Source organism: Symphodus melops (genome assembly GCF_947650265.1).
Source record: "Symphodus melops genome assembly, chromosome: 13".
Lineage (NCBI taxonomy): Eukaryota > Metazoa > Chordata > Actinopteri > Labriformes > Labridae > Symphodus > Symphodus melops.
The window spans coordinates 5,554,185-5,581,856 of NC_136703.1; the positions used below are offsets into that span (position 1 = coordinate 5,554,185).

General features: G+C 40.7%; 1 protein-coding gene across 2 annotated transcripts in view; it reads right to left on the reverse strand.

Moving 5' to 3' along the window:
• The window catches only part of LOC306833541 (collagen alpha-1(XX) chain-like), a 31,801-nt gene that overhangs the window by 1,374 nt on the left and 2,755 nt on the right, over positions 1-27,672 (reverse strand). For both annotated transcript variants that reach the window (XM_079358856.1, XM_079358855.1), the window contains exons 2-41: positions 26,816-26,945; positions 25,694-25,798; positions 22,463-22,606; positions 19,346-19,519; positions 17,263-17,460; positions 16,549-16,716; positions 15,635-15,754; positions 15,354-15,518; positions 14,283-14,441; positions 14,020-14,192; positions 13,422-13,551; positions 13,149-13,294; positions 12,525-12,654; positions 12,212-12,351; positions 11,269-11,395; positions 11,015-11,154; positions 10,794-10,926; positions 9,964-10,109; positions 9,669-9,798; positions 8,899-9,015; positions 8,648-8,794; positions 8,027-8,083; positions 7,641-7,679; positions 7,395-7,533; positions 6,253-6,395; positions 5,292-5,401; positions 4,363-4,521; positions 4,165-4,242; positions 3,848-3,934; positions 3,697-3,750; positions 3,341-3,436; positions 3,131-3,184; positions 2,952-3,005; positions 2,810-2,863; positions 1,456-1,527; positions 1,167-1,202; positions 1,010-1,076; positions 716-904; positions 477-554; positions 203-364 (exon numbers count right to left, since the gene is read on the reverse strand). In XM_079358856.1, the coding sequence (XP_079214982.1) occupies positions 203-364; positions 477-554; positions 716-904; positions 1,010-1,076; positions 1,167-1,202; positions 1,456-1,527; positions 2,810-2,863; positions 2,952-3,005; positions 3,131-3,184; positions 3,341-3,436; positions 3,697-3,750; positions 3,848-3,934; positions 4,165-4,242; positions 4,363-4,521; positions 5,292-5,401; positions 6,253-6,395; positions 7,395-7,533; positions 7,641-7,679; positions 8,027-8,083; positions 8,648-8,794; positions 8,899-9,015; positions 9,669-9,798; positions 9,964-10,109; positions 10,794-10,926; positions 11,015-11,154; positions 11,269-11,395; positions 12,212-12,351; positions 12,525-12,654; positions 13,149-13,294; positions 13,422-13,551; positions 14,020-14,192; positions 14,283-14,441; positions 15,354-15,518; positions 15,635-15,754; positions 16,549-16,716; positions 17,263-17,460; positions 19,346-19,519; positions 22,463-22,606; positions 25,694-25,798; positions 26,816-26,936 (4,741 nt within the window). In that variant the 5' untranslated portion in view covers positions 26,937-26,945. The remainder of the gene's footprint in view (positions 1-202; positions 365-476; positions 555-715; positions 905-1,009; positions 1,077-1,166; positions 1,203-1,455; positions 1,528-2,809; positions 2,864-2,951; positions 3,006-3,130; positions 3,185-3,340; positions 3,437-3,696; positions 3,751-3,847; positions 3,935-4,164; positions 4,243-4,362; positions 4,522-5,291; positions 5,402-6,252; positions 6,396-7,394; positions 7,534-7,640; positions 7,680-8,026; positions 8,084-8,647; positions 8,795-8,898; positions 9,016-9,668; positions 9,799-9,963; positions 10,110-10,793; positions 10,927-11,014; positions 11,155-11,268; positions 11,396-12,211; positions 12,352-12,524; positions 12,655-13,148; positions 13,295-13,421; positions 13,552-14,019; positions 14,193-14,282; positions 14,442-15,353; positions 15,519-15,634; positions 15,755-16,548; positions 16,717-17,262; positions 17,461-19,345; positions 19,520-22,462; positions 22,607-25,693; positions 25,799-26,815; positions 26,946-27,672) is intronic.

Sequence of the window (27,672 nt, forward strand, 5' to 3'; positions counted from 1 at the left end):
AGCTAACTAAACATTACAGCACAAAACCTGTTCAGACATAAGGTATGTAACTGGTGACTCACTACAAGCTTTTTCAGCTCATAGCAAGTCACTCGCTGGTTAACAGTGGAGTAGTTAGCTGCTAGAGAGCCAGATGGGCCTTCAACACATCTCTTCAGGAATGCTTTTCACAGTTCATACATTTCAGTATTTCATAGTTAACCTGGTTGCTGGGGAACTCCTCTGCAGCCTCCACTGCTGTCACACACACCCGGCGGTCCAATCTCGCCTGGCTGACCAGAAGGTCCGGGGATTCCCGGGGGTCCTTGCTTACCATCGTCTCCTTTGTAACCCGGAGTTCCCAACTTGGACTCGCCTGGAGGACCTGCAGACATGATACACAACATGATCATAAGTAGACATCAGAGTTGTTGACTGATTGATCTTAAGATTGTTCATGTGTTATACTACACTGACAAAACAAATAAATGAAGTACCTGCGAATCCTTTGACCCCGGAGGGCCCCTGGACATTTGTCCCTACATCACCTTTGTGCCCTGGAGGACCCCTTCTTCCTGGAGAGGAGGAGGAGACAAATCAGCAAAATGAAAAGCTGGAAATGTTCTCACGTGACCCCAAAATGAAGAAGTAGGTCCATCATTTATGAACGCCAACTTGTGGACACCAGTCGCTTCATTATTTTTATTTCAACAAGCTCTATATGCAGGTGTTTTACCCTGTTCTCCTGGGTATCCAGGTCTGCCAAATCTCCCCCTTGTACCGACATTACCCTGGGTGCCCCTGCTGCCTGGCGGACCCCTGGGCCCTGGTACACCAGGCTCTCCTGGAGGCCCCACTGGCTCTTCAATAGGAGTGGGCTTTCGACTGATCTCATTCATTAAATTATCAAGCTTCAGGACTTCATCTGAAAAACACACAACTCTGAATGAAGTGATTGCACCTTGTTAAAATAGGTGAGTTAAATGTATTCATATCATTTGAGATTATTCATACTTCTCAGAATACTCACTGTGCACTAGCTGCTCACAGGCCTGTGTGACCAGTTGGTAGATCATGGCCATAGACTGAGGTTCCCCCTGTCAGCACATTTACCAACAGGAGAAAAAGGCAGCTTTATACAGTTGACAGTTTTATAATAAGAACTATTTTATGAAGCTGTATCCTACCTTTTCTCCTCGCTCTCCTTTATTGCCTGATAATCCCTGTGAAGCAAAAGAAACATGAACTGAAACATCATCATCCTTATTTTGACTGTGCATCATCTTTCATCTTCAGTTTGACATCATCGTAAATGTAACTTTGTAAAACGAGTGACGACACGTCAGGGAGAAGTTTCTTTAACGTTTACAATAACTAAAAGTGTGTGCACACAGCCTGGAGAGTTCTTATGTTTCCATGTTCACTGAGAATACTGTGGTCCATACATAACAAATGTGACAAGAGATTAGTACTTACTGTCGGTCCCACGGATCCTGAAGGGCCTCTTTCCCCTGAAGGTCCTGGGTGCCCTGGCATTCCTTGGAAACCCTGTACAAAACAAACATACAGTAACAGGTGCCAGTTCCTGCACTCCTGAGACAAATGAACACTAACGTGAATCATCAGAGCCAAGGCAGAGTCAAACCTGCGTCTGGTTCTACAGTGTTCTGTATATTTACAGGTTGTGGAGTTCACTGTCTTCAGCACTGGACTACAAATCTTAGAAAATACTGTATATATATATTTATATATATAGTGTATATGAAACTGGAGTTTCATCTTGGAGTGAAGGCAGATGACAAATTAAAAAATAATTTAAGTATATCACTTGTAAGTATTATACTTAAACATCTAGTTAAACTTCTTTTCATTTAATAGAAGTACAACGAAACCTTCTCCATATTTCTTTGTTTTATGTTTTTTTATCTGCAATAAATGTTTTCATAAGGACACCCATTCAAGTCTTGCTTTGTAAGGTGACCTTGAGAGTTGTGAAAGGCGCCTTTAAATAAAATATTGTTATTTAGTCAGAGAGATTAAGAGAGTAATTCTGTGATAAACAAATAGTGAGCATCATGTATATTCAGTCACATGTGGGTTGGGAAAACCTTTGAGCCGCGGGTTCAGACTGGTTCCAGTATTTGTATTTTTTACTTCGTTATCAAATAATCAAATCACCATTAAAGCATCAAAATAAACGACATAAGTAATACAAACATGTCAAGGGAATACAGATGCTTCATGTGTCTAAACAGGAGAGGTTGGGGAGGCTCATGTTGGCCTTTATGCAGGATACAATTCACGTCATTTCTACCAACACTAAACATGAAACCAATACAGAGTGTTAGACAAAATGAAAAAATACATTTTGATCCTACAGAATGCCTCACAAGCAATGATGCTTCAAACAGATGTGAGTCTTTACTTCATGGCAATCTGTTTCTTAATATAAATACATTTCAGCCTGTAGGTGGTGCTAAAAAAGCTTAAAATCCACTAAAAGGACTGGGGTCGTATTCATGTTTGTATGTTAATCAGCCCATTTCACTCGTTTCTTTTAGTGGTTAATGGTATTAGTGATTGGGAATAATTGATGTGATGTTGGTTATTTGTGCAGCGTGCTGTGAATCTTCTTGTCTGACACCTCTTTGCAGCTGTTTCAGACATTTAAATAATGTCGAAATAATCCACCATTTTTCTGACTGTCATGTTTGTTTGTGTAGCTTGTATAAAAGGCATCCATATACACTTCAGCCATTTTCATAACCAGTTAAAAAAATCCATATAGGAGCTTTAAATTTTACACATTTGGCCTCAAAATGAGTCTTACCCTGGGTCCAGTGAGTCCAGGTCCACCCATGTTTCCTTCAAGCCCTCTTATTCCCTGTCAAACACAGAGCAGAGAGATGAGACAGAGGTATAGCCACTCCTTCACTCAACCATCTGAAGAACAGCTGAGAGTGGCAGTTCACCTTTGGTCCAGGAATACCCTCTTCACCTTTTGGACCGGGAGGCCCTGGTGAGCCCTTCAGGAGAAGACAGACGATGGAGCGCAGTGAGGGGCAGATATTTTAGTACGAGGAAGAGAAATGCATTTTTTGTTTTATTATTGTCTGTATTTTTATGTCCTACTATTTCAGGTAATACCCACCTGAAGTCCTGGTCGCCCTGGCTCTCCCCTTGCCCCTCTCGCACCAGGCGGACCCTTAAAGGACAAAAAGGAAAACAAATACAGGAGTAGGTTTTCAACAAATACTGGAATTGTAATAAAAAAACAGAAAACAAAAAGACACTGAGAGAGTACCTCAGAAATCCATGGTTAGCAGTCAGGTACATATTTAAAGCTCAGAGGGTGACTTACCACTTTGCCTGATACAGCTATGCCTCGGGGACCGATGGTGCCCAGGGGTCCAAGACCTCCCTCTAGTCCAGGCTTCCCTGGAGGACCCACCTCTCCCTGAAACACAGATATAATCCCCAAACATCAGAATGGTTCCTTTAAAGGACAGTCATTTCAGTCTCTCTCAATTTGTTCAAATGACTTGTGAAAACAGAGTACAATGGCATTTAAAAAAACAGTTTGTATTCATCACCGGAGGTCTTCTTCAGGTGATATAACGAGAAGAAGACCATATTTTTCTTGAATAGCATAAGAAAAAAAGGCAACATGCTGCAGAACTGACACCGACTAAGCTGAAAGAAAAAAAGTGATCTCACCTTTTGGCCTTGCTCTCCTTTTTCGCCTTTCTCCCCACGAGGACCAGGCTTTCCCTATGAACACGGAAAGTGTTGAATGTTAGCATGTTGCAAGACAACAAGATGACTGAGCCGGTACTCTGGACCTCTTTGAGGTGCTGTGATGACATACTATTTGTCCAGGTGCACCAGGAGCTCCAGGGACATCAGAAGAACAGGTACAGGTGTACACAGGGGCAGGACAGCTCTCCTCATCACTCTGATGCAGACACAGTGAAAAGATTACACCAGCCTTAGATGTTCACTCTATTCTTAAATAGTATCTGACAATATTAAGAAACAACTGAGGGATGATAGCAGCAAGTTTTGGTTTTTTCATGATAATGAAATAAGCCCTTCGCTCTTCCATTCAAGGGTTCAAACACAATATCAGCTCACAGTATACATATGAACAGAACTGAATGAAGGTGTAAATAGTGAGAGACTGACCACTCCAGGCAGGTCACAGCACGAGTCTTCTGTAGCCCAGGTGGTGTTACAGATGATTTCAAAGGACTGCAACTGGAACTACAAACAATGCAAAACACAGGACACAAGCTGCTGCTGAGCACATGTTTGTGTGGAAGGAGAAAAAGGATGTGTTCATTATTTACAGGTCTGACAGGGCTTGGATTTCATTTAAAATACCGGTGCAGATCCACTTTTAGGTCCTCTAGTCTTCACCAGTTTTCCCAGCATCTCAAAGCCATCAGTCGGCAGGTTGCCTAGAGGGCGGGCAGGCCTCTCACCAACAAGCTGGCAGTCCACAGAAAGGAACACACTCACCTGGCTGACAGAAAGGTGAATCTGCCAGGAGCAAGAAGAATGACTCAATTAAGCCACAGGTTATTTCATAAACAGGAAATCCATAATTGTTTGTTTAACTTTGGAGCTAAAAAGTTTCATGCTGAGTCTCAAGATTATGATACTTTTATAGTTTCTCACCTCCACGACTCCTGCTCTGAGCAAGAGAAGCTGCAATTCTCTTCAAGCAGAAATAACAAACCAGAGACACAGACTGTTCCTACATCTCGCCCATTATTCATTCTGATTAAAATCCTCACATTTTCTCAGTGACATGTTGTTTGGGATCTTTTCTCATTTTGATTAAACACTCTCCTTGCATGTTGCAAAGAAAAAAAGTAAAAAAGGGTTCATCTGAAGCTTGTGTTCACTTTCAATCCAGACAGTGAAGCACAACTTTTGTCTTTCCCTCACGTCCAAACCCTCAATGTTGACATAAATCTGGCTGGTAAATACAATACAATACATTCATTGCTATTAAGCGATGAATAGTCACATATGCAGAATAATATATTAATATTGTGTATATGATGTTTCGTAAGTGGATCTTTGCTATATACTGAGTTAAAACCACCTCTATAACCTATATCCATATCCATCCTTTCATATTATCATGAGATGTATTGACAAGTCTAAAAACACAAAGGTGAATAAGTGTCACAATGAAAGGATGGAAATATTGATTTCACATTGTTATATCAGTTTGAGTAGCAATTAGAATAAATTAAAATAATTATTATTTTTCAGCTTCAGTGGGTTTTTTTTTATCTCACCTTGTGAAAACTTCCATAGAACAGTCTGTGGACCTGCGGCTGGTCAAAACTTAGTCTCTGTACTTCTCCTCTGTAGTCTAGACTGAAATACACCAGCTGCTTGATAGAAGCTGTAAGAAGGACACAAATAGAGAAGAGAAAAAATATTCAGTAAACAGATAACAACCCTGAAAAAACAGCTTTAGAGAAAGACAGAGAGAAGACTAAACAGAAGTCGAGCAAAAACTTGACAATTTAGAAGCTCGAATCGTAAAAAATAAAAAAGGAAGGTCTCTCAGAAGTTGTGAAAAACGGGACTTCTCGCCAGTGCTGTGAGGCACTGATGGTAAAAAGAACTTGTGTCTTAAAATGAGGGTGAAGAAATATCGATCTCCAGAGCTGTTTTCACATATGCGCTTTTGAAAATATCTCGATAATTTCAGGAGGACTGCTCCAGATATTCTCCGGACTTGGCTGTTGTATTTATGAATCAGCCACAGTTTTTTCTCCGAGCAGCTTGTTTTTTTGTAGGAAGCAGACACCTGCTACCTGGCAGGCACGAGGTGGTGACATAAAACTCTCACTCCCCAGGACAAATTCTCTGAAACGCACAACACTTTACAGAACAATGTCTATCTGGAATCCACTCTCTGTCGCATTACACAAAGTTCAGAACAAATACAAATTTAAGAGGACAGCAACCCAAGAACTGCTGCAAATGACCTTGTGAAAGCTGGAAATTGTCATGCTCTTTCACTTTGCAATATTTTGAATTTAACTGTAATGTTTGAATTGTCTTGATTGTTATTTGTGTTGTCATTGCATTGTGTAATTTTATGTTGTAAATATTTTAAAGAGGACCCCAGGAAGACTAGCTGCCATTAAATGGGCAGTTAATGGGGATCCTAATAAAACAATAAAACAAAACCTATGTTCCTCACAGCAGGAGACTATCACTGTCACATTCAGAGGTGTCACTCACGGTCGAGCACTATTCCCATCATGGGTTGGAAGTCATCATCAGTGAGCTGCCAGAGGGCGAAGGGCTCTCTGGGTGTATCCTGCAACATGCGGAAGGCTATGCTGATGGTGTGCTCTGGAGAGAAGCCTAAAGGGTGGATAAACCTGAAAGGAGAGGAGAAAATAAATGAATTCATGGAAAGGTTAAGGGACTTTAAGACCGTTTATGTGAAGATTTAAGAAAAAGAGGTGACAAGCAATTCTGCTAAGAACAGAGACAAAACTTCTTAATGTCAGGTGAGATATTTCTCCTTCAAAGCAGCACATATGCTGATGACAGTTGTTGGCTTTCTCTCTAAAATATGTGTAACGAGACATATTCACAGTGTCGACATAAGAGAAGAAAAGAACACAGTGCAGAAAAGAGTATAAAGCAGCCTGGTTATGTGCCTGAAGATCCCACAGGTATTACCTGCTGTGATCACACATTGGTCCACCCTGACATCTTGAATAATTTTTACTGGAAAGCTGGCAGGAAAAGTCACTAACATAAAGGGTAAGAAATATGGCCTTTTCCATTCCAGTGCTGCTCTTTGGACTTTACTTTTCACACACTAGCACTTGTGCGTGCTTTCCAGGTCTTCTGAATATTCAGAATGCTTTTTACATGCAGATCAGACTTCACATCCACACACTGATCACAAACGCTGCAGAGTAAAGAGTCCATTGGTATTAACTAAATCCATTCACACACATTCACAGGCCACAGACGCAGCAGTGGGAGCAATTTGGAGCTGACTGTCTTATCCAAGGACACTTTGATACGTGAAGCAGGAATGGGGATCAAACCCCCAAACTTACAGTTAAGAGTTGTCTGATTACCACTGAGTCACAGCTTTTACTGTGTACAAATAAATGAATGAGCTCATGATACCAAATTTGTTTTTAAACCAGACTTCTAACATGTTTAATTCTGCTGTAAAAAATGCATTTTAACATGGGACCTAATAGGAATGTCTTGGTTGTTCAGAAACCCTCAAGCTGAAATTCAGTTTTCTGCACTTCCACATTAGCTTAGTTTTGAAAGAAGGTTGCTGATTAGTATATCCAGATTAAGGGGAAAAAAAGTATTCATAGTAAAATGAGAAGGAGGGTTGATCTCACTTGGTGCTCTGTGTCAGCTGGACGTCTCTGTACAGAGTGTATGTGGGCAGAGTGTTGAAGACAAAAGGCTCAGCTGCCACGCCCTCCACCGAAGAATGAGCTTTCTGAGTCAGACCAAATGCTTCCATCATGTCATATCCTGAGAGTTCAAACACGTGACAGGAATAAATCATTTGTAATAACATGCTAACAGATTCTTAAATCTTGAACTCTGACATTGTGATATGTGAGAAGAACATGTCTTACCTCTTACAATGTTGTTCCTGATAGTGATTTCAGGGCAGACTGCAACACACAGGACAGTGTAACGTCGTTATGAACTCGATAGAAACTATCATTTTAAAGGATTTATTTACTATTTTCTAGTCAACACAAACACAGAGCTGTTTGCCATCTGCTTCAGGAGGGTTTAAATGAAAAATGAAGACAGTCATCATGAAACCATTTTTCAAAGACAAAAAATGACATCACATAAATATAAACCGATAAACTAAATGAGACCTGCAGGAGGTTTTAAGTACTCAGACATAAAGAACGTCTGCTCAGTTTGGACCCAAACAATGTTCCAAACGTCTTACAAATGTGATTAATGTTGTCGTCTCTAAAGAAAAAGAGAAATGGTTCAGACTTACCTTCCTTATGAATAGGGAACAGCCGAGGAGGGATGGGAATCCTAGCAGGAGCTGTGGCTGTTTCAGATTTAAAGAAATCAACCATTTGATTAAAAAACAAAAAAAAGTTAAGATTATGATGTCATAAAAGTGTTTTTCACCTACAAGAAAACAGCAATTTTACATTTGAGTTTCCTTTTTTATGCATCACATGCTACGAGTTCATAGCATGTTTAAAAATAGCCAAAGGAGATTACGTCAAAATGATGGCAAATATACTTTTGAACACTTACTGTCAAGGAAACATATTTGTAGTATGTTACCGTGTTGTTAGCATAAATTTAAGTGTGTGTGTGTATGCTCAGTGTGTTTATGTTTGTCTGAGTGTATGTGTGCGTGCGTGTAGATAATCTGCTGCTTGTTACAGACATGTTTTGTATTACTTTGTGATGTTTTAATTGTGACTGAGGGACTGCAGATGTAAACTAGCTCTAAGATAACTTTGGTAATACATTTGGTAATATGGTACATATTGCATAAAACTGTATTGAATCTAAACATGCAAGCAAAGCCTTCATGTTTTGCCAACTACCTCCGACATTGAATATAAATATACTGTGTGCTGCAGTGATCAGATCACACCTGTTGGATGGAGAATGGAGACAGCAGAGCCTTCTTCTGATCCAAGGAGAGAGTGCACGTTGATGCGATACAGCGTTTCTGGTTCCAGATCATTGAAACAGTGACTGCTGGTGGATTCATCCACAGTTTCTTCTTTTGTTTGCTTGTCTAAACACAGGAAACACAAAGACCAGAAACATACACAACAACGCATAGATTAACAGGGCTTTATCTTAATTCAGAATAATTACACAGGCATTACAATGGATTACCTCTGACAGACTGGATAACGATACGATATCCATCAACAGCAGACACAGCTCTCCAGGACACACAGATGCTGGAGTGGTCTGACCTGACCACACTCACACTGCTAACACGCAGGCTGGCTGTAGAGAAAGAAAGGTTTTTAGATATCAGATGGCTCCCTCTGAAACAAAAAAAGACTTGCAGTTGCATACAATTTCCCCACAGACAAAGGAACTTACCAAAACTATAAATACACTTTTAGTACCTAATCAGATGAGTTCCATTCGAGACAAAAGATCTTTTTTATCCAGCATTTGTGGGCATTTACATATCAAAATATATCCTAAAATCTGAATCTACCAGCACATAACGCTGACACATGCACCGTCATGACTGGAACTGCAGCAGCCGCCACCACCATCACCCGCTGCATTGGGATTGAACATGTGTCCCAATTCATTGTGTACTACAAGGTTTAATGGGAAACGTGGTGATGCAGACCAGACTGGCAGCACCACTTTTTACCATGTTACCTACATAGGTCATAAACATGCACTTTAAGAAAAACATGGTATTCAAGAAAGCTTGTGGAGTGCAGCATTGATTAAAGACATCATAATACAAGAAACAAAGCGACCAGTGGAGGTGGGCCGAGAGACTCGCAAGCAAACAATAATTCTTTATCCTCCCTGCAAGAAAAAGGCTATGATATTTCACATATAAGAACGGCCTTTCTTATGAGCCAGATTTTCTTAAAGGAGTCAGGTGTGTATTTTCTCTGTGTTAGACTCACTAGTTTTGCCCTGAGCAGATCCACTGCCTCCTTCTCTGTTGCGGTACTCAGCGGTGACCTGGATGCTGTAACGTGTGTCTGGCTGTAAAGACTCGAGCACCACCCGCCTCTCACCTCCTGGAACCACCACCTGTACACAACACACCTATTGCTGTCAAAAAAAGTACAATTTGTTCAAACAAGCTCGTTGAAGCTTGTTGATCTCTTTGTGACTCTTGAAAAGCACAATGGCTTTATGTCGTCTGTTAACATCCAGGATAAGAGGTCAAAGAAGTCGATACTGAAGCTCACTCACCGTTCTGTCCTGAGTTTCAGCTCCAGTTAGTGCAGTGTAAGATACACGATACTGAAGGACATGAGCGTTGGGGGGTACCCAGGAAACCACCATGTTGACTGCAGTCTCCTCAGAGACAGATACACTGGATGGGCCTCCTCCAGACACTGTAAAGACAAAACACAACACTAAAAAACTGTGACCAATTCAATGATGTTCAGATTCGTTTTAGGACTGTATTTAAAACATTTGTTGCACATGTTAAGAAAGGCAAGGTGCTAGTGCATTCTGGGCATGCCACATTGCCCTTCTGCTAGTTAAGGGCCACATATCCTGGACACAAGGCAAAGCACTAAAGGTCTGTACGAGTCACTTCTACTAAACCTTATTTTTGTCATGCCATGTGTCCTCTTTGATTATTTAACTTTTGTTTCATCTGCAACTAAAGGTTTGCAGATGCAGCTATGCAGTACATTATATGACAAGTTTTAATGCCGAGCTAAGAAATGATCAAGTCCGTCTCAGATCCTCCTCTTTCGCCCTAATCCTGTTACTCCCAGGTCTTTAGGTGCTATTCTCAAAACATCCAGCAGAGGCTCTCAGACTTTCACCGACTCCTGACTGGTCCATCTCGCTGAACAAAAGATTCTTCTCATCATCATTCATCCTAACGTCCCCGCTCCTTTATGGCACAAACCAGTTAATGTGATATCATCAATGTATTTTCTCACAAATGAGAAATGACCTCACCTGAGTAATACGAACTCCCCAATAACAGAGGGTGCTATCTAAACACCCTGAAGTTGAACAAACTTGTTTTATTTATGAGTGTGTTGGTGTGTTTGACTCACATGTGCTGTATCGTATGGCCACAGCTTCACTCTGAGCTCCGTCCCCGTACAGCGCCGACAGAGAAATCTGGTATTCCTTATCGTCTTCTACTCCCTCAAGGATCACCCCTTCACTCTCTCCACTCACCTTCAGCTAGGATAAACAGATCCTTTAATTCAAATCATGTTAACTCCACTGAACGTCTTACACATCACCCATGCATCTATTACTTCATACCCACCTGTCTCAGGTCTCCGCTGTTGAGAGAGATCCACTTGATGAGGTAGGAGACGACGTCATCAGCTGCAGCCTGCCAGCGCACAGTGATGTCACTCCCGGAGAAGTTAGTCACTCTGAGGTCTGATGGAGGCGGCACCTTCACTAGGAGATAAATACAAAGTGTGAGAAAAAGTAGGGAGTTTAGAGAGCCTCAGTGAGATCAAGAAACTCTTTTTAAAGAGGTTCCTAGCACAAGCGTGTAGGTGTCTGTCTTACATGTGGTGATGTTAGTGGTGAGTGCCGCAGACAGGCCTTGTGGGTACTGAGACTGGACTGAGACGAGATATCTGGAAAGAGAGGACAGGTTCTGCACCATCACTGAGTTCAGCCCTGTTACATCCACCTGAAAAGAGATCGAATATGAAATGTATACTTTGCATTACGACTGGTTTATAGGTAAGCTACACTTTCAGTGGAGAAGAACATTTCTTGTTAAGGAAAAAACATGCAAAAACATTTATATGGCCATATCTGAACCTCTTCATCCGAGAATAAGAGGTGTGAAGTGTCAGGGTCAGTTTAAGTTCTGGGATAAAAAAAAGATCAGAAAATAGGATCTTTCACGTTCCTGTTTTTAAACGCAGCGGACATGCTATTACTGGCTTCTTTTCAGTCTGTTGGGGGGGGGGGGGGGGGGCCAAATGTGATACCAAAGTATTTTCATAACATTTATGGCGCCAGCTAATTATCTGTGGTCTCATCTGCTGTTGTAACAATAACTTCTACATCACGGTAATTCCAGAGGTCTCACATCTAAATCACCACTTTGCACGAAGCTAAGTAAAATGTGTGCAAAGACTGAAGGAGTCTACAATAATCATAAATATTTTGAACAAGCAGTACTATAGGAACAAACGTTTAACTTTTTAGTTTAGTTAAAATGCTTCTTATACATGCGTACAGTGAAACAAAAGAAGAGTCTCTTTTTCTTCTGATTCAAAGCTGTTTTCAAATTGCTTTTGAAGATTGAAAACAGAATTTCTCTGCATTATGTCGGCCTGAAATCACAGAAATAAAGTTTCTCTAAAAACAAGCCTCACAGGAGTGATTGAAAATAATTGTGTATATTATTATGAATATGAGTATGATTTTCTTTATTGACAAAATCTGAGTTCCGGGCATTGTTTTCGGGTCAGATTGGGTGTCATTTTTTTCTCACCTGCTTGACGTCGCTTCCATGATTGGTGCTGTAGATGATTCTGTGGGCAGGGACGTCCACAGCTCCAGGCACCCAGCTCACCCTCATCATGCTGTGGGTGACCATCGGGAATGAAACACTCACTGGTGGTGGAAGATTGACTGTGGGGAGGACAGCGGACAAAACAGTACAATTTAAAAGGACGGAAGAGGAACATAAAGGCAGTGAATGATTGTGGGACAGTCAGTGTGCTGAAGTGATTTATTCTCTTAGCGCTCCTTGATTATCTCGAAGAAGGAAGAGACAGGGACTTAGTTTTAGAGGTGCTTCTCACGTGTGGTGGCGACAGCGGTGACCGGATCACTCGGGTCCTCGTCATAGAGGGCGTAAAGAGTGACCGAGTAGTCTGTTGATGGAAGTAGCCCTGCCAGCTCCACCACTGTCTGGTCAGCCCTGAATTTCTCCTATGGCAATAAAGAAAAAAACAATAATGGAATTAAAGTTGTTGTATAATACTTTTTCTGAGTGGCTGCCCACAACAATGCATGATGAAACAGAGGCGACATAGTAACAAACATGCAGAAGATCATTAAACTAAACTCACAATGGGTTCACTTGATTTTATTACCAGGGGGTGATTTAGGCATAATAGACATTTGCTGATCTTTTTATTTATTAAAACTATTAAAGACAAGACAATGGGCATGGCAAAAATTGTTTGACATTGTTTTGTAATTCATAGTTAAGACTGATGTGGTCGTCATTAACGCAGACATGGCTTAACATGAATCGTCTCATTGGTTTATAATTCTCAATAAAGTCTAGTTATATTATTTACCTAAAGTTGTCTATGTGCATTTTGTTTCATTTAATCTAAAAACTAAAGCAAATCCTGCTCTTCCATGCCTTGTACAACATATTTTCAGCTGCTTGTCTGCTGGGAACTTGTAGGTCTTACCTCCTTGGCGTCATCGGGCTCTCCGTGGTTGAGTGCTGAGTACAGGATCATGTACTGTGTCGCCTCGGGTGCCGCATCCCAACTCACTCTCAGCTTGCTGTAAGAGGAAGGAGTCACTTCCAGGTTTGTGGGCATGCCCAAAGGCACTGAGTGAAGAAAAGATGAGCAGAGAAGTAGAGGATGAGCACATGCTAGCTTGTAAACTGGTGGTAACTGTTCATTTAAAGTTCTCTGTTCACCAAGAATATAAATTATACTGAAAAACAATGTTACATGTGGTGACAGTTCCTCGCAGTGCCAGGCCAACATTGTCTTCATACACAGGGAAGATGGACACGTGGTACAGTGTTTGAGAAGAAAGGTCTTTCAGAAGCACTGTGGACTCAGAGCCGGCTAATACCACCTAAAGGCAAAGCATCACATACACGTACGATTTATGCATCAAACATTATTATTTGGACATGAAATATTTTGTAACAATATGTTTTCATTTTACAAAAAAACTTCCATACAGAAAAGAAATTTAAGGCGATCAGAGCTCATTGACCTGGTGTTGTGTTCTTGGTGACTGTTACCATGGAAACAATCAGATGAAAAAAATCCCACACTGTCCTTTAAAGAGAGCTCAACATCTTCTACTCAAGAATTTGAATACAATATTAGGTAAAATGTAGAGGCTCCATGGATCTGACATTGTCTAAGGCATGTCTAAATAATATGTTAATGTCCGCCCAGTGATGCATGCCAAAGTATTAAAGTCAGAAATTCTTCTCTCGCTTAAAGCGGACTTCAAGGCGGTGATAAAATCAGAAATGATAAATTTAAACCGATCATGATGAAAATTCATGTGAAGTACAAAGACATTTCGAACCTCCTGCGGACTCTGACCCTCGGCGCTGTGATACACCACTCTGTACTGCTGGACTGACTTGGCAGGATTAGTCCAATGAAGCTTCACCTCTCGTGAGCCCAGTTCAGAAAACCGTAGATCCATAGGACTCGGGTAAGAGAGGGCGGGGTCTGCTGTGGGTCCTGGATCCATTCCTAAAAATAAATAAATGACAAAAGCAACTCTGAATCAGCACATTAGACCTAAACACGACAGACGTACAAATTGAAAGGGAGATAGCTCACGTTTGGAGACGCCGCGGTCCTCTATCCTCCCACACAGGATGTGAACCAGCCTTGCCACCAGTTTACTGAGCAGAGGGAAGTCGTTCACATTGTAGACATTCAGATTCACCGGCTCCGACGCCACTTGTCTTAATTCAGCTTCATCAGCGTTCTTTACACCTGAATAGTACAGAGTTTTTAAAGTGGTTCAATTCATTAAGCACAAGAAGAAATCACAGATAGAGAAAATGTCTTTGAGCACCAAACATGTCAGAAACTGTATTTTATCATAACAATCAAACCAGATCAGGTTATTATTGGTTACACTCCTCTAAAAGCCCAGAGGCCGTATCAACAAACAAAAAAAATCCAGATGATTTACAGTCGAGAGTGCAGAGAAATGCAGGTGATGATGTGACTGCATAATAGTAAACATGAACCCTAACAAGTGCCAGAACAGGGATGAATAACTTTGGTTGCCAAGAGGGACACATGTTGGTTACTCTCAATAATACAAGAATAATTACTTTTCAATGATTAAACAAAATGGGAAATTGAAATGATTTCTAATAGAGATGGGACAGATCAGATCTAATATTGTCTTTGGGTCCAATATTGACACGATATACATGTGTCAGATATCAGATATCAAATGTGAATAGTAATACTTCATTTAATCAGCAAAACAACACTGAAAACAATTTGAGCTTCCTGTCAGTGCAATAAAAAGACAGCTTATTTTTACTGACGTTTATTCTACTACAATTCTATTTTTTTTAATGTAGTAATTCTTCATCAGTTTTGCAGAAACTTTCACAGACAATTATATCTAAGTAATTCTTGCAAAAAGAACAAAACATTGACCAGTAATCAAAGATTATTATTGAAAAGATTCCTCATGTTCTAAGGCTTCTGCTTTTCAACACTGAAGAGCATGATGTTGCATTTGAAACCCAGGTTGAAAAACTTCACGGCAGATTTTGTCACATTTTCTAAATGTTTAGGCCACATGAACTGATAAAGAGTCACTTGTGGCACTAGTTTTTCACCCCGTCGTAGAAGATAGCTTTTGAGTGTTCTCTTCAGTCTCACCTACAGCGATGATCTCCACGCCGGCGTTCTTTAGACGGTTTGCCGCAGCAATTGCATCATCCTGAGATTTCCCATCAGTCAACAAGACCAGAAAAAAAGGGACGTCTTCCCTGGCACCGGCCTCTGGCCTCATGTTCTCCTCCATGACATGAAGCAGTGCCTGACCTGGACATCACAGTACATAATGTGTGTATCAGGAGCTCATTTACAAATAAAAGACGGAAGTGTTCAGACACAGAAACAAATGAGCACCACGTTGTGAACGTTTGATGTGTGTTTACCTGTAAATGTGTTTCCTCCCTTATATCTGAAATTCCTCACTGCCTCTAACAGCTGGTCCTTAGTGGTGAAGTTGTTGAGCTGCCACTCTGTGCGTGGGTCTCCACTGTACTGGGTCAGACCTGGGACAAAACAAATATTGTACAACATTGACATATTTGTTTATCTATGTGGGACAAGCTACTGTGTAAAGTAAGCAAGTAATAAATAAGCAAGTTTCAACCTTTTTGATCACATGCAAATATGAAAAAGAAAAGTAGCTACAATCTGGATTCAAAGAAGGTGCTGATATCAAGTTAGTACCTGGTACAGTCTTCTGAGTGGTTGCTCGGTGGCTTGCCAGTGATTGGCTGGTAAAAGGTGGTTGCTTCAGGAATGATAAGTAGTCATTTAGTGGCTGCTATAGTGTCCTGGCTGGTGTCTGGGCTTGAAATATTTGGTTTAAGGGTGTTCCTGTGGTCATTCCAAGGTGTCTATGTTGACTCTAAAGTAAGATGTGCATTTAAACTACAATCTATGGCGGTTTGGGGCACACGTAGCCTGACTGTTATGTCGCGTGCGCCACATACAGAGGCTGTAGTCCCTTGCTTGCGTGTCACTCCCCCTTTCTTTACTCTACTTTCCTGTCTCTCTTCAGCTGTCCTATCCATTAATGGTAAAAATGGCCACAAAAAAAAAATCTTAAAAAACTATGTATGTTGGTTTGACTGGAGTGTGATCATAATGACCTCACTAAACGAGGACCAACTTGTCCATCATCATAAACGTTTTTACAAGATATCAAGCCTCAGCTTGCATTATAACCAAAGTTACAATGTGGAGGTTTAAAGAACATAATGTTTACCACTCTTTAATCTATTAACATTCAGTTTAAACGATAATGTGAGTAAAAGTTCCCACAAAGTCGAACCCTCACCGATTTGAATGTGGTTCGGTCCGATATGAAAGGGTGTCATCAGGCCCTCCAAGAAGTCTCTGACCCGTCTGAAGTTGGTGCGTCCGATGCTCCAAGAGCCGTCCACCAACAACATGATGTCCGCTGCTGCATTGCTCTCACACTCAAATGGCCTCCTCCGAGATATACCTTCATTTAAGGCAAAACATATTTGAACAAATCAATGAGCTGGGTATATTTCCTGTCATTTGTGCATGGTTTTAAAATCGGGAAACAGATAGCTTTATGTTTTAACTCAGGCATAAAGTGGATGCAGGTGTTGAAACCTGGGCATGTGACGAACACGTACATGTGTCGACATGGTGCAAACATGAACAGGAGCATGTTTCAATGCATGTGAATATCGGTGTGTTCTCCTTAACTATGAATGAGAGAGAGCACACATGCAGCCCTGCAGCGGAACAGGTCGGCCTGTCATTATCCTTTCCTCTACCTGTCCCTCCCTTGACTGAACACTGTCATCACATTTCAAACTGACACTTACTGCAGCTCTCATCTCTTGTTCTGAACTCTTTAAGAAGAAGAAAAACAATAACAGCCAGACGTTCTGATAACAAGCTTAACTTGCCGAAGGAAGTTATGATTATCAGTACTATAATGTTTTAGTTCTTTAATGTCACAAAATGAAGCATTTACGAGTCTTTTATTAGTCCAGCGGCAGAGAGGAGAGGTTACCTGTGACTGGCTGGGTTGGGAACACTGTCTTCCGGGGTTTGTCCTCTGCTGTTTTGCCCTGCGTCGTTCCCTGCTCTTCTTTTTTCTCCATCTTTGTTCGATCTCGGTCCTTCTCTTTTTTCCTTTTTCTCTTTTCTTTCGGGTTTGTCTCTGGCGTCTCATCAGGGAGCTGAGGGGGGGTTTCTACAGTTGGGGGATCTGGAGGAGAGAGTAAATGGATGGAACATGAGTGAAGTTAAAGTAAGTAAGTAAGAGAACAAACAAAGACTGATGCATGGACCAGTGGAACTCTTTTTATATCAGATCTTCCTTCAAACATATCAAAGGGAAACATGAGAGAAAGATTACTTCACTGTTAACACATAAACCTAAGGCTCCAGGCTTACCTTTCCTCCATCTCGTTCCAACTTTTCTTTCCTGTGTTACTCCTCCTGTAGCTGGTCTATCATTAATGTGTGTGCATTTGTCTCAAAGCGCTTCGGTGTAAACCTTCATAAATAAAGTATAGTCTGTGTTCTGCTTTGCTTTGAAATGTGTGTTCCCATGTCTTCAACTGTTAAAGATATGCAGCAGAAATATCTCTTAGAGGTTGTTATAGCCCATGCAGGCGAACACATGAGCGGGTTTGTCAGAAGCAGACAGTGGACCAGGCTTGTTATCAATCGACTATAAACATTAGCATACACAGTATAGTAGTTTTACTCTCACCTTTAGCTTTACTCTGTTGTTCACCTAAAGTTGTAACGGTCTTAAGCCATGCCAAGATCTTCTGAATTTGTAACGATAAAAGTCCTATAACCAACCTATAATATTTCATAAAACATCAAATATCCTCTGATAATATACATTTAAGTGTTGTTATTATTTCTATTTCACCTTTTTTTCTATTTTTATTTCTGTGTTGGCAGTTATAGAAGAAAGTGGTGACGGCATGTTGGGTGCAAATTCAGGATGCACATCTGACAAAAACAGCATGAAGACAGAGTCACAAAAAAAGAAATCTCAAAATGATTAAAGGGATGACCAAGCAGCAACTTCTGTTGTTGAAAAATAAGGCTGATGTGGAAGTGCAAAATCCTGCCGTTTGTTGAGTGTTCACTTAAAGCTGCTGCAGAAGCACCAGAAGTCACATACAAAAATGCCTTTTTAACAGCAGAGGTCTGATAAGCTCAAGTCTCGATCAGCACACACCAGACAGAACTTTTCAACAACTTGCTTTGATTTTTCAATGGATAAGAGTTTTTAACATTAAGGCCCGTAGCTGACCTGATTGACAGGCAGGCGTGATGTAACCCGCCTCTGCTGCAGCTCTCACCCTGTCGTGAGGTTGACTAAAAGTTAGATTGAGACAGCATTTCCAGCACGGCAACCACCATCGGTGAGCCTCCAAAGCCGCCTGTAGTAACAGCTGAGTGACGCCACTTAGGCTCGATCCATTGTTGTTTACAGTCTATGGGGATGACGTACATTGAAGAATGCAGTTTGGAAAGTTTTTATTATTATAATAAAGCTAAGAAGTGAATGTGATGGAAACGATAATACCAGATAATTCAATAAAATACAGACTCTGCTCATCCTGCCTGAATGTGCCACACTCAAATATAAGCATTGGGGTATCATTTCTAAAAGCTAAGAGGTCCACAGAAAAAAAAAATGCTGAACAAACAATAGGCCAGGCTCTAGCCTGCCTAAAAGATGTTTACACCAGGCAGTGTAGGAGAGATTAAAGTTTGGAGGATAATTAAGGATCCCAAACACTCTAATAATCATCTTCTCACTGCTGAGGTTTGGAAGGTAGCCGGCTGAACCATTTATTATCATTTTTTTATCATTCTGAAAATAATTTTTACTCTTGACTTTTTTTCCCCCTAAACTCTGAAATGGATGGATGAATTGAACATTTCTGTGACACATAAACTTGACTTGCTGATTGATTTAGTCCGACAGTAAAGTTCACATTAAGTGAATGTAGATCAGCCTTTTTTTCAAACTTTTGGTCAGGATCAAAAGTCATGTCATGAAAATTCAAAGATGTGTGTCAGTATGCGAGGATGTCGTTCTTGTATCGACCATCTTGCCTCACCTGCAGTAGTAGCAGCAGCTGTGGTTGTGGGGTCTGGATACAGAACTGTCGGCAGCCCCAGCAGCGCCTCAGTCGCGTCCTCCAGGTCTCCTGACCCGGACCCACCTGGCAACATCTTCTTCCTCTGATCTCGGCTACCGCTGCGGATCATTTCCTCTTCCCGCAGCCCCTCCACTGGAAGAGAGAAACAGCAGCTATGGGCGTCTCTAACATATAGAACATGAAGTTATAATTTGATGCTAATCTTGCTACTGACTTATACTGTATGTGTTTATAATCAGTGTTGTTGTAACTTTTACTTATCTCACTCAGATTTTTTCTCCACCACCTGTTATCACACAACTCACTGTGTGTAGGGATTAATCACTCAAGCAACATTAAAAAGCTGGTGTAGTAGTGTACACTTAATGATCCATGTGACAAAATAACCACAGACCAGAGAACTCACTCCAGAGGCGGCTGAAGTGACAGAACATGTGGAAATACATCATCATAAGAACAGTGTGACACACAGTCAGCTTGTTAGCTGCTCCAGTGTTTACTGTCAGTGAAGTTAACTGAACTACTTAAAAACCAGACGCTGGTGCAGCCTCCTCTATATCCGTCAACTGTAATAACCTGTTCCCCTGACAGGGCCATCAAAAGGCCTGCAAAGACACTTTTGTGGTACGCATGGGTTTTTATCACTGAATATTCACTTTTACTTTCTGTAAGTCCTACAGTTAAAATAGAAGGCCGGGGTTTACTGTGACAATAAACTAGACGAGGCTGCACATGCTGGATGCTAAAATCAGGTGCACTTCAGACTTTTAACATTTGTAAGAGTTTCATGATGTCGCTATTGTTGTCCTGCTTACACCAATATACCTTTCAAATATATTTGATGAAGTTTTATTTAAAAAAGTTTAGAAAAGTGAGATCACACTTAACCACATCAGCTGTTACAGCACAGACTATAAACACAAGTCATGCCAGGTGAAACCGCTGACACTGACGGATTTGTAAAATATTGGTTTTCTCCCGGCGTCTTGTGTTAAATCACTGCAGGGCTCTCTGACTGCTGATGATGCAGAAGCATGACTGAACTGTTCATTATCTCGACAAATGCAGCTTACATTTGAGATTAGAGGGATGCAATTGAACATGCATGAGGTGAAGTTAGAGCATGTTTGCTGTTTGGTATGTTGGATTTCTTTTATCTATCTATCTTCATCTAACAGCTTCACCAGGTCCTGTCAAAAGAGCCTTGCCCTGAGTTAGAAGACAAGGTCAAAAACGGCAAATTGAGGGTGAAATTTCCAAGGATGTACTCGACACAGTAACCTACTATTATTAGCATGGCTCAAAAAGAGAACTGGGCCCAGAGGGGTCTAAAGCAGGTGGGAAAGACGAAGACGCATCAGGAAGGAATTCCCAGACTGCAATCATTCCAGCATGACAGCCGGTGTTGCGATTTTCCGAGTTAACATGCTTTTCACTCTTGCCTGGACTTGCTCCACCCGACACAGTAACCTTATGTTACGAGCAAGGTCCGCAAGCATCAAATGTTATATAATTCAGTATGAGCACTACAGTACAAGAATAGATGTCAAAAGTGAATTTTCTTGCATTTCAGGGGGGAAACACTAAACAGAGATTCAAGACAGGATTTACAGTCAAAAATGTCATAAGAAATGACTGCAATGGAAAGAGAGAGCGAAAGAGAGAAAGAGCGAGAGAGGTCTGAAACCACCTTAGGGAAAGCTTACTTAAATCCCCTCCAAACATAAGTGACACTGCATTAAATGTCCTTTTCCCACAGCTGTTCTCCTCATTGAAATAACTCGGCACTGTACACACTCTTCTTTTTGCAAGCTTCCCATCCCTATCTGTCCAACAGCGTAAATAGAGAGCCATAACATAATGTGTTATTATGGTGGTAAGGTTACCTTTGAGAAGTTGCTTTTACAACGCAGGAACACAGTTAACTCATGTAAGTATACACTTAGGGTCAAACAAAACCTATTTTCAGTCTGTAATTGTGCTAAGGTAGTATTTATACCCACTCACTCAGTGAAGCGTGTGTGTGTGTGTGTGTGTGTGTTTATTCATCCATTTGTTCAGATGGGGTGTGGACTGGGAGGAACCAGTGCATGCTCCCAAAAAAAAAAAAGTGTACGAATGTAAAAAATGCATCACTTCCTATTCGATGACTTTGTTGTCTTGCCAATGATAGCTCTCAAAACCAACTGAGTCAACAGAAGCTTAGAGAGTCATTTTTCCTCTAGAGGTTTACATTTTATTGTTGACTTTGAAATCTTCCAACTGTACCCACAAGAGCTGCAGCGTGTTTTGGGAACACTGACTGAGTTGAATCAAAATGTATAAACTATTTTAAAAAATCATCAATCTGAGTGAGCATGACTGCATATGTTCGTTCTTGATAATACACTTACATTGGGAATTCTGGTCAGGATCTCCACACTTATTAGTCAACATGTTAGTTTTTTCTAATCCCCTCGCGACCATTGACATTAATGCAGGTTTAGCATTATTACAGCTTTGCTCAAAAAAAATTAAATCAATGAATTTCAGCTTCTCACTCAGCCTGTTTCACATTTCAACTTTCAGGTATTTGCGATGCATTTGAACTTTCAGCCTTCTCGCGTAACTCATTTTAACTTCCGACTTTTACAACATTACAATTTAGCTCCCAGCTACATATTCTCGCTGTTAGCTTCCAGGTGGTTTAGCATTGCAGTGTGTTTGAGCTGTGATGTCTCAAGAATATTTTCATTCGAGACTTAAAAAGGATTTATTTTTGCTTTCAGACTCTGCAAAAGATGCCCGTTTCTGTTTAACCTCAAGATGAGATTTTTTTTAATCTCTTATTGACACTCCCTCTGAAGCCTATCCTATCTTTCTGTCCTGCGACAGGGATCCTTACTTTATTACCTCCATCGATCCAATGCTGTTTTTTTTTTAAGTGTCTTTCCTTATCTAATTCGGGGGGTTTAAGGACAGGGGGTGTGAGAGATTTCCCTTTCAGAAGCGGTCAGTTTGTACTCATTAACCGTCCAGTATTTCTACACTCACACACCCACATTACATTTTCCCCCCATTCTAGTAATGTCTTACTAGTAAATCGTCGCTTTGCAAGAAGTTTCTCTGTCGTCCCATTGAGAACAAGGACTTGGAGGTTGTATTCCTGGCTGGAGTCCAGTCCGGCCACTGTTGCCCGACCTCTTGTAGTCGTCAGCATCAGCTCTGGCTGTGGCACCTCTGGAAAAGAGGAGAGAAGGTTGATGTATAGAAAAAAGAATAAGCATGAGGGGGTGACACCAAGATACCAATGGAATATTTGGAAAAGTTATTGTTACAAATCAGCAAAAAAGTCTAAAAATAACAACTGGCTTAAAGGAACTTAAACTCGACATAGAGTAAGACCACACGTTCTTGACTTCTTGTTGTGAACCTGTTTGTGAAAGGACATCGAATAAATGCAAAAAACCTCTCTGTGCAGCATCCAGGGACTATTTGTCCACTCTCAGAGTTGACGTTAAATCACTTAAAAACAAACCTGAGAACTGTGAAGCTGGCTGAATAGAGAACTGGCCAAATTAAAATCTACAAATCAGCTGGACTTCAATTATTGCTCCAAATTTTGAACCCCAGGGGTGGTCAGAGGGAGTGACAGATTTCTCTGATGTGATTTCTGAGAATAACCAGGAAGGACCTTATATTCAAATTAGACTGATGTTCAGTTAAACAAATATCAGTAAAAACTAAGTGGGCTCATAATGCATGACAAACAAGACATCATCCAACTCAGCAAGATAATAAAACCTCCATATGCATAAAACATAACAGCATACATGGAATGACACAAACAGCCTCAGGGAGGTTACTACTCCTTCCTCCTCTTTAAGAACCCCCCCCCCCCCCCCCCCCCCCCCCCCCCGGATCAGATTCAGATCCTAGCCGTCAAGTCTCACGTTGGACTGAATTCTTCCTCTAAGCCCCTCTTCTGTCTCTCTCTTAAACAAGCCCAGGCTTAGCTGCACATTGTGGAATGAGTGATAAGGAGCTGACAAAGAGAAAACAATGTTATGAAAGAAGGGCAGGAAGAATCAAAGATGAGAAGGAGGGAGCCGAATTCTTATCCAAACCATCGCCTGTGGAGCAACAGAGCTGATACTTAAATGCCGTCAGAATCACAGTGAGATAAAAGGCGCTGTGGAGACGCAAGGCTTCAAATGCAGAAATATACTTTTATAAAAAGTTAATGTTCAGATTTGCTTTGGATTTCTGAAATGCATTTTATGTCTTGACTCTCTAAATGGTAGATACATGCCGTTATGTAAAAAAGTATTTTTCCATTTTAATTAGTATTAATTAAGATTGGTGATAGGCCATACCAGTTCACATTTATTGTTAACAGAGCAGTGAGTGAGAAACATCTCGGTCTTCTGTAAGGTCTGATAGGACCAACACCACCCGTCTGTGACACCTATATGTGTGGTGTAAATGTTTTTCAAAGCTCATGGTTTTAATTGGTTTTAATTGGTGCTGAAGCAGCCTCAGTACACATACTTCCTGTACCTATGATTTGAGATGAAATAAGTTCCAAAAGACTTCATCCTCAGACTCATTGTAATGTTTTAACTTACGTGTTCTTATATTATTTGGATGCAGTCTTGGAGAGAAAGCTGCTCCTGCCTCTGTTGTCATCCATGCAACAATCCAGTGCTGGTTCTCTCATTGAAATGCAGTAAATAGTGATCTCAGAGCAAGACTTTCTTTTTTGGCTCAGGCAAAAGTTGTTAAAGTAATCCTTCACCGTCACTGCCTTCTCTTTTGAGAAGGTGGAGCGTATTCCTTGCAGCTAACGGTACGTCATTTGGAACTTTTTTTCTGGAATAATGATGAGTCAAAAAATTATTTAAGAGTGAATTAAGTTAAAGAAACACCAGGAGTCCTTCCCATGTGTGGCTCCACTTAGCATGTGTTTAGCTCCATTTCTATGAACAATTATGAATAACAAAGCCAAATGATTACAGACAGCTGAAGGCTAACAGTCCGCAAAATGGTTTGGACATATACCTGTGATCAAAAGAAGGAACAAGAACATTGCAAATGAAAAAAAGAAGGCAGGTACGGCATGATATGGAAATGACTGTAACGTTGAATCAACTAATTAAAATAAATAAACAATAAAAGGAACTTATTTCACATGTATTCTCTAAATGCAAAACGAATGCAGCATGTTTTGAGAGTTGCTTGTGTGTGTTGTTGTGGCTGAGTTATGTAAGCTTTTCAGTACAGTAACAAAACGTGGAAAATTAAGAACACGCGTTTGTTGCTCCATGATTTCTGAAAGGTTATTATTGATGCTGCAGATGCTTGAAAAAGACATCTGTCATCCTGCACAACTGACATGTTTGACAACAATTGCACATTGTGTAATAAATCTGCACATGTGATCAGGCTGCAGTGCTCTGACATTACACCCATTGTCTTCTAAACATCACATGTTTCCATACAACAAATGTCCATGTACTTTAATTTATTTTTGAATTTCTGTGAAAAAACGGACAACTGATCTATATCATTTAGACCATTAATCCATGTGTACGGTTTGGAATAAGAGCCACAATAACACAAAAGGTGCAAGTTCTCCATTTCTGCTGCAAAAACACGAAAAAAGATCAGTGTCAAACATTGTAAAGGAGATCTCTAAAATCATCACACTTACCCAAATCTGGATGAGTCTGAAATGTGTTTCTTTGTACAAATAGACATGCTTCCTAACGTGTTGAACACCACCTTACCAACTTCTTCTTCTAATTACCATTTTCCTTAACTTATCTTTGATCAACTGAATTCTCCATAGATTAAAGGGTGGTCACTGAACAAGAGTCTTAAACTTAGATATAATACTAGTAAATATTAAACGATACTGATTCATGCTTCGATACCTTTAGCAAAAGAAACTGAAGTCCACGGCACCCCACCTTTCGTAACGCCATGTTTTAATTACTAAAATTGAAGACATACTTCTGCACACTGTTTCAATTACACAAATATGTTGGCAACGTTTCAACATATTCACGCAATTTAAACCATGCTGAAGACAGCTTTTGGTAGAAAAATATGCTGAGTCTGTTGTTTCTTACATAAATCTTCTGCACTTTCATTACTATAATTAAATTAACAGAGATTGTATGACTTTTAACACGTGGCATTGCAACGCATGGACTATCAGAACTGCTGACAACCTCTGCATTGGGCCTGTGTTGGTTTGTCGACGAGATGAAGGAGTCAGCTCATGGATGGATGGATTGCTTTCAGAACTTTTCCACAACTCACCTGAGATTGGTCTCACTCGGACCTTGTAGCCCTGAACGGGTCCTTCAGCCTCCTTCCATTTCATCTGCAGTCTGTCTTCGGACAGCACGGTCAGCTTAAGACGACCTTGACAGTCACAGAGACAGAGAAAAGAAAAAGTCCAGTTTTAATGTGTACGTGTGTCTGGTGTAAGAGTTTGGTCGAGAGAAAGAAGAAGATCATGACAGTTTCAGACTTTTCTGAGATCAAAGAAACAATCTGTGCTTTCTTCTCTCCTCCCATTTTCCAGCGCGGCCTCATATCCTTCTCCTTAAATCAAATCAATCTCTTGTTTTCAACATCATCTGCATAATTTCCAGCAGGGGTTTCCCAACAAGCAGTGTCTTTCATATTTCTATCCTCCCACCCTCTGACCATCCCTCTCTCCAGCTGCCCCCTCAGCCATCAAAGCATGCCCTGTCCTCTTGTCTGGTATAGAAACAGGAACAGGACGTTTGTTGGGGACTAGAGGGGTCAAAGGGCATGTCAGAGGAACGTCGTAGAGTTACAGTGAGGCAGGGTTACAGATGGAGAGGAAGATGGGTGGGCAAAGAAGACAGAAGAGTGAAGCCATGAATCACAGAAGGTTGTCTTCATCGCTTCTTTACAGTGTATGACCCTCAGTAATGTGAGTGTGTTCCTGTGGATTTAGGCCAGGGGCCCAGGAAGGGTCCCCGTCCTCTTGGGTGCCCAACAAAGAATCATACAGGGTCTATAGAGGAATTTAGAGAGACTGAGGTCAAGGTCTTACATATCTACTGACAAAAATAACTGGTTTGGGCCATCATTTTTCAGTTTGGTCCAGTCTTGCTGACCCTTACCTTTATGAATAGTTTGATTATTATTAATAAAAGGAATGTTGGGGAAAAATCTAATGGGGAAATCACTTAAGCTCTATCACATTTTCTGTCTCTCTATAGCTGTCCTAAAAAAAAAAAAAGGTAGTTCCTTATAACAGACACTTACGGGCACTAAATTGACATGTTACAAGCAACAGTTCAACAGAGATGATTTTCTAGAACCTGTTCGGTCCCAACTTCCCCACCACATCCTGCGGTGTATGGGGCATGCTGTGATTTAAGAGGTACTCGAAAAGCACTGTACCTTGGCCATGGACCCCTGAGGACAGCAGCAGGACACTCAGCAGCAACCTCAGCATGAGGCAGAGAGACGATGATGATGATGACGATGACGATGACGATGACGATGATGATGACAGAGACATGAGTGGAGTCTGGCAATGTAAAAGAAAAAATACCAAACACACATTTAATCTGAATTAAATAACTTGAAAAGTAAAAAAAATAAATCAGCTCATGATGCCAAATTAATAAGACGTAGCTGAATGATGATGTGTTCTTCTTTTAATAGTCAGAAACTTAACATGTAAAAATGATTGTGTGACCAAGGAAGGGACTCAGTAAATTAATGTTTCAAGGAAAGATATTAAGACTTGTGTTATTCTAGTTCATCATTTGTGAAGATTTTCTTCATTACTGTCTTTTAAACTATAGAAAACAGTAAATATATTTGATTTTGGACTGTTGTTCTTATCTAATTGTGAAATAAATCTGAATAGTTTGCAGCATCATCTGTATTCTCGTATTCTACGGGAAGTTTGGAAAGCTGAAATAAAAACATAGCTGTCCAAGCTACATCACACAGGAAGAAGCTCAACTACATCAGGTTACCCAAAATGTATTACGGTAAGTGGAGTAGTTTGTTAAAAAAGAAGATCAAATTCAGGGTGCAGATGGTCTAGTGGTTTGGTCGCGTCCAATATACGGAAACTATAGCGATCAAATGGGCAGCTGGGGTATGAGTCGGGCCTGTGGATCCTTTCCCGCGTGTCCTCACTCGCTCTCTCTCTCTCTGGTTTCATACTTCCTCCACTGTCCTATCCAATATTGGCAAAATTCACCAGATCACATGCCTTCTAGAAACTATAAATTACACTGGGA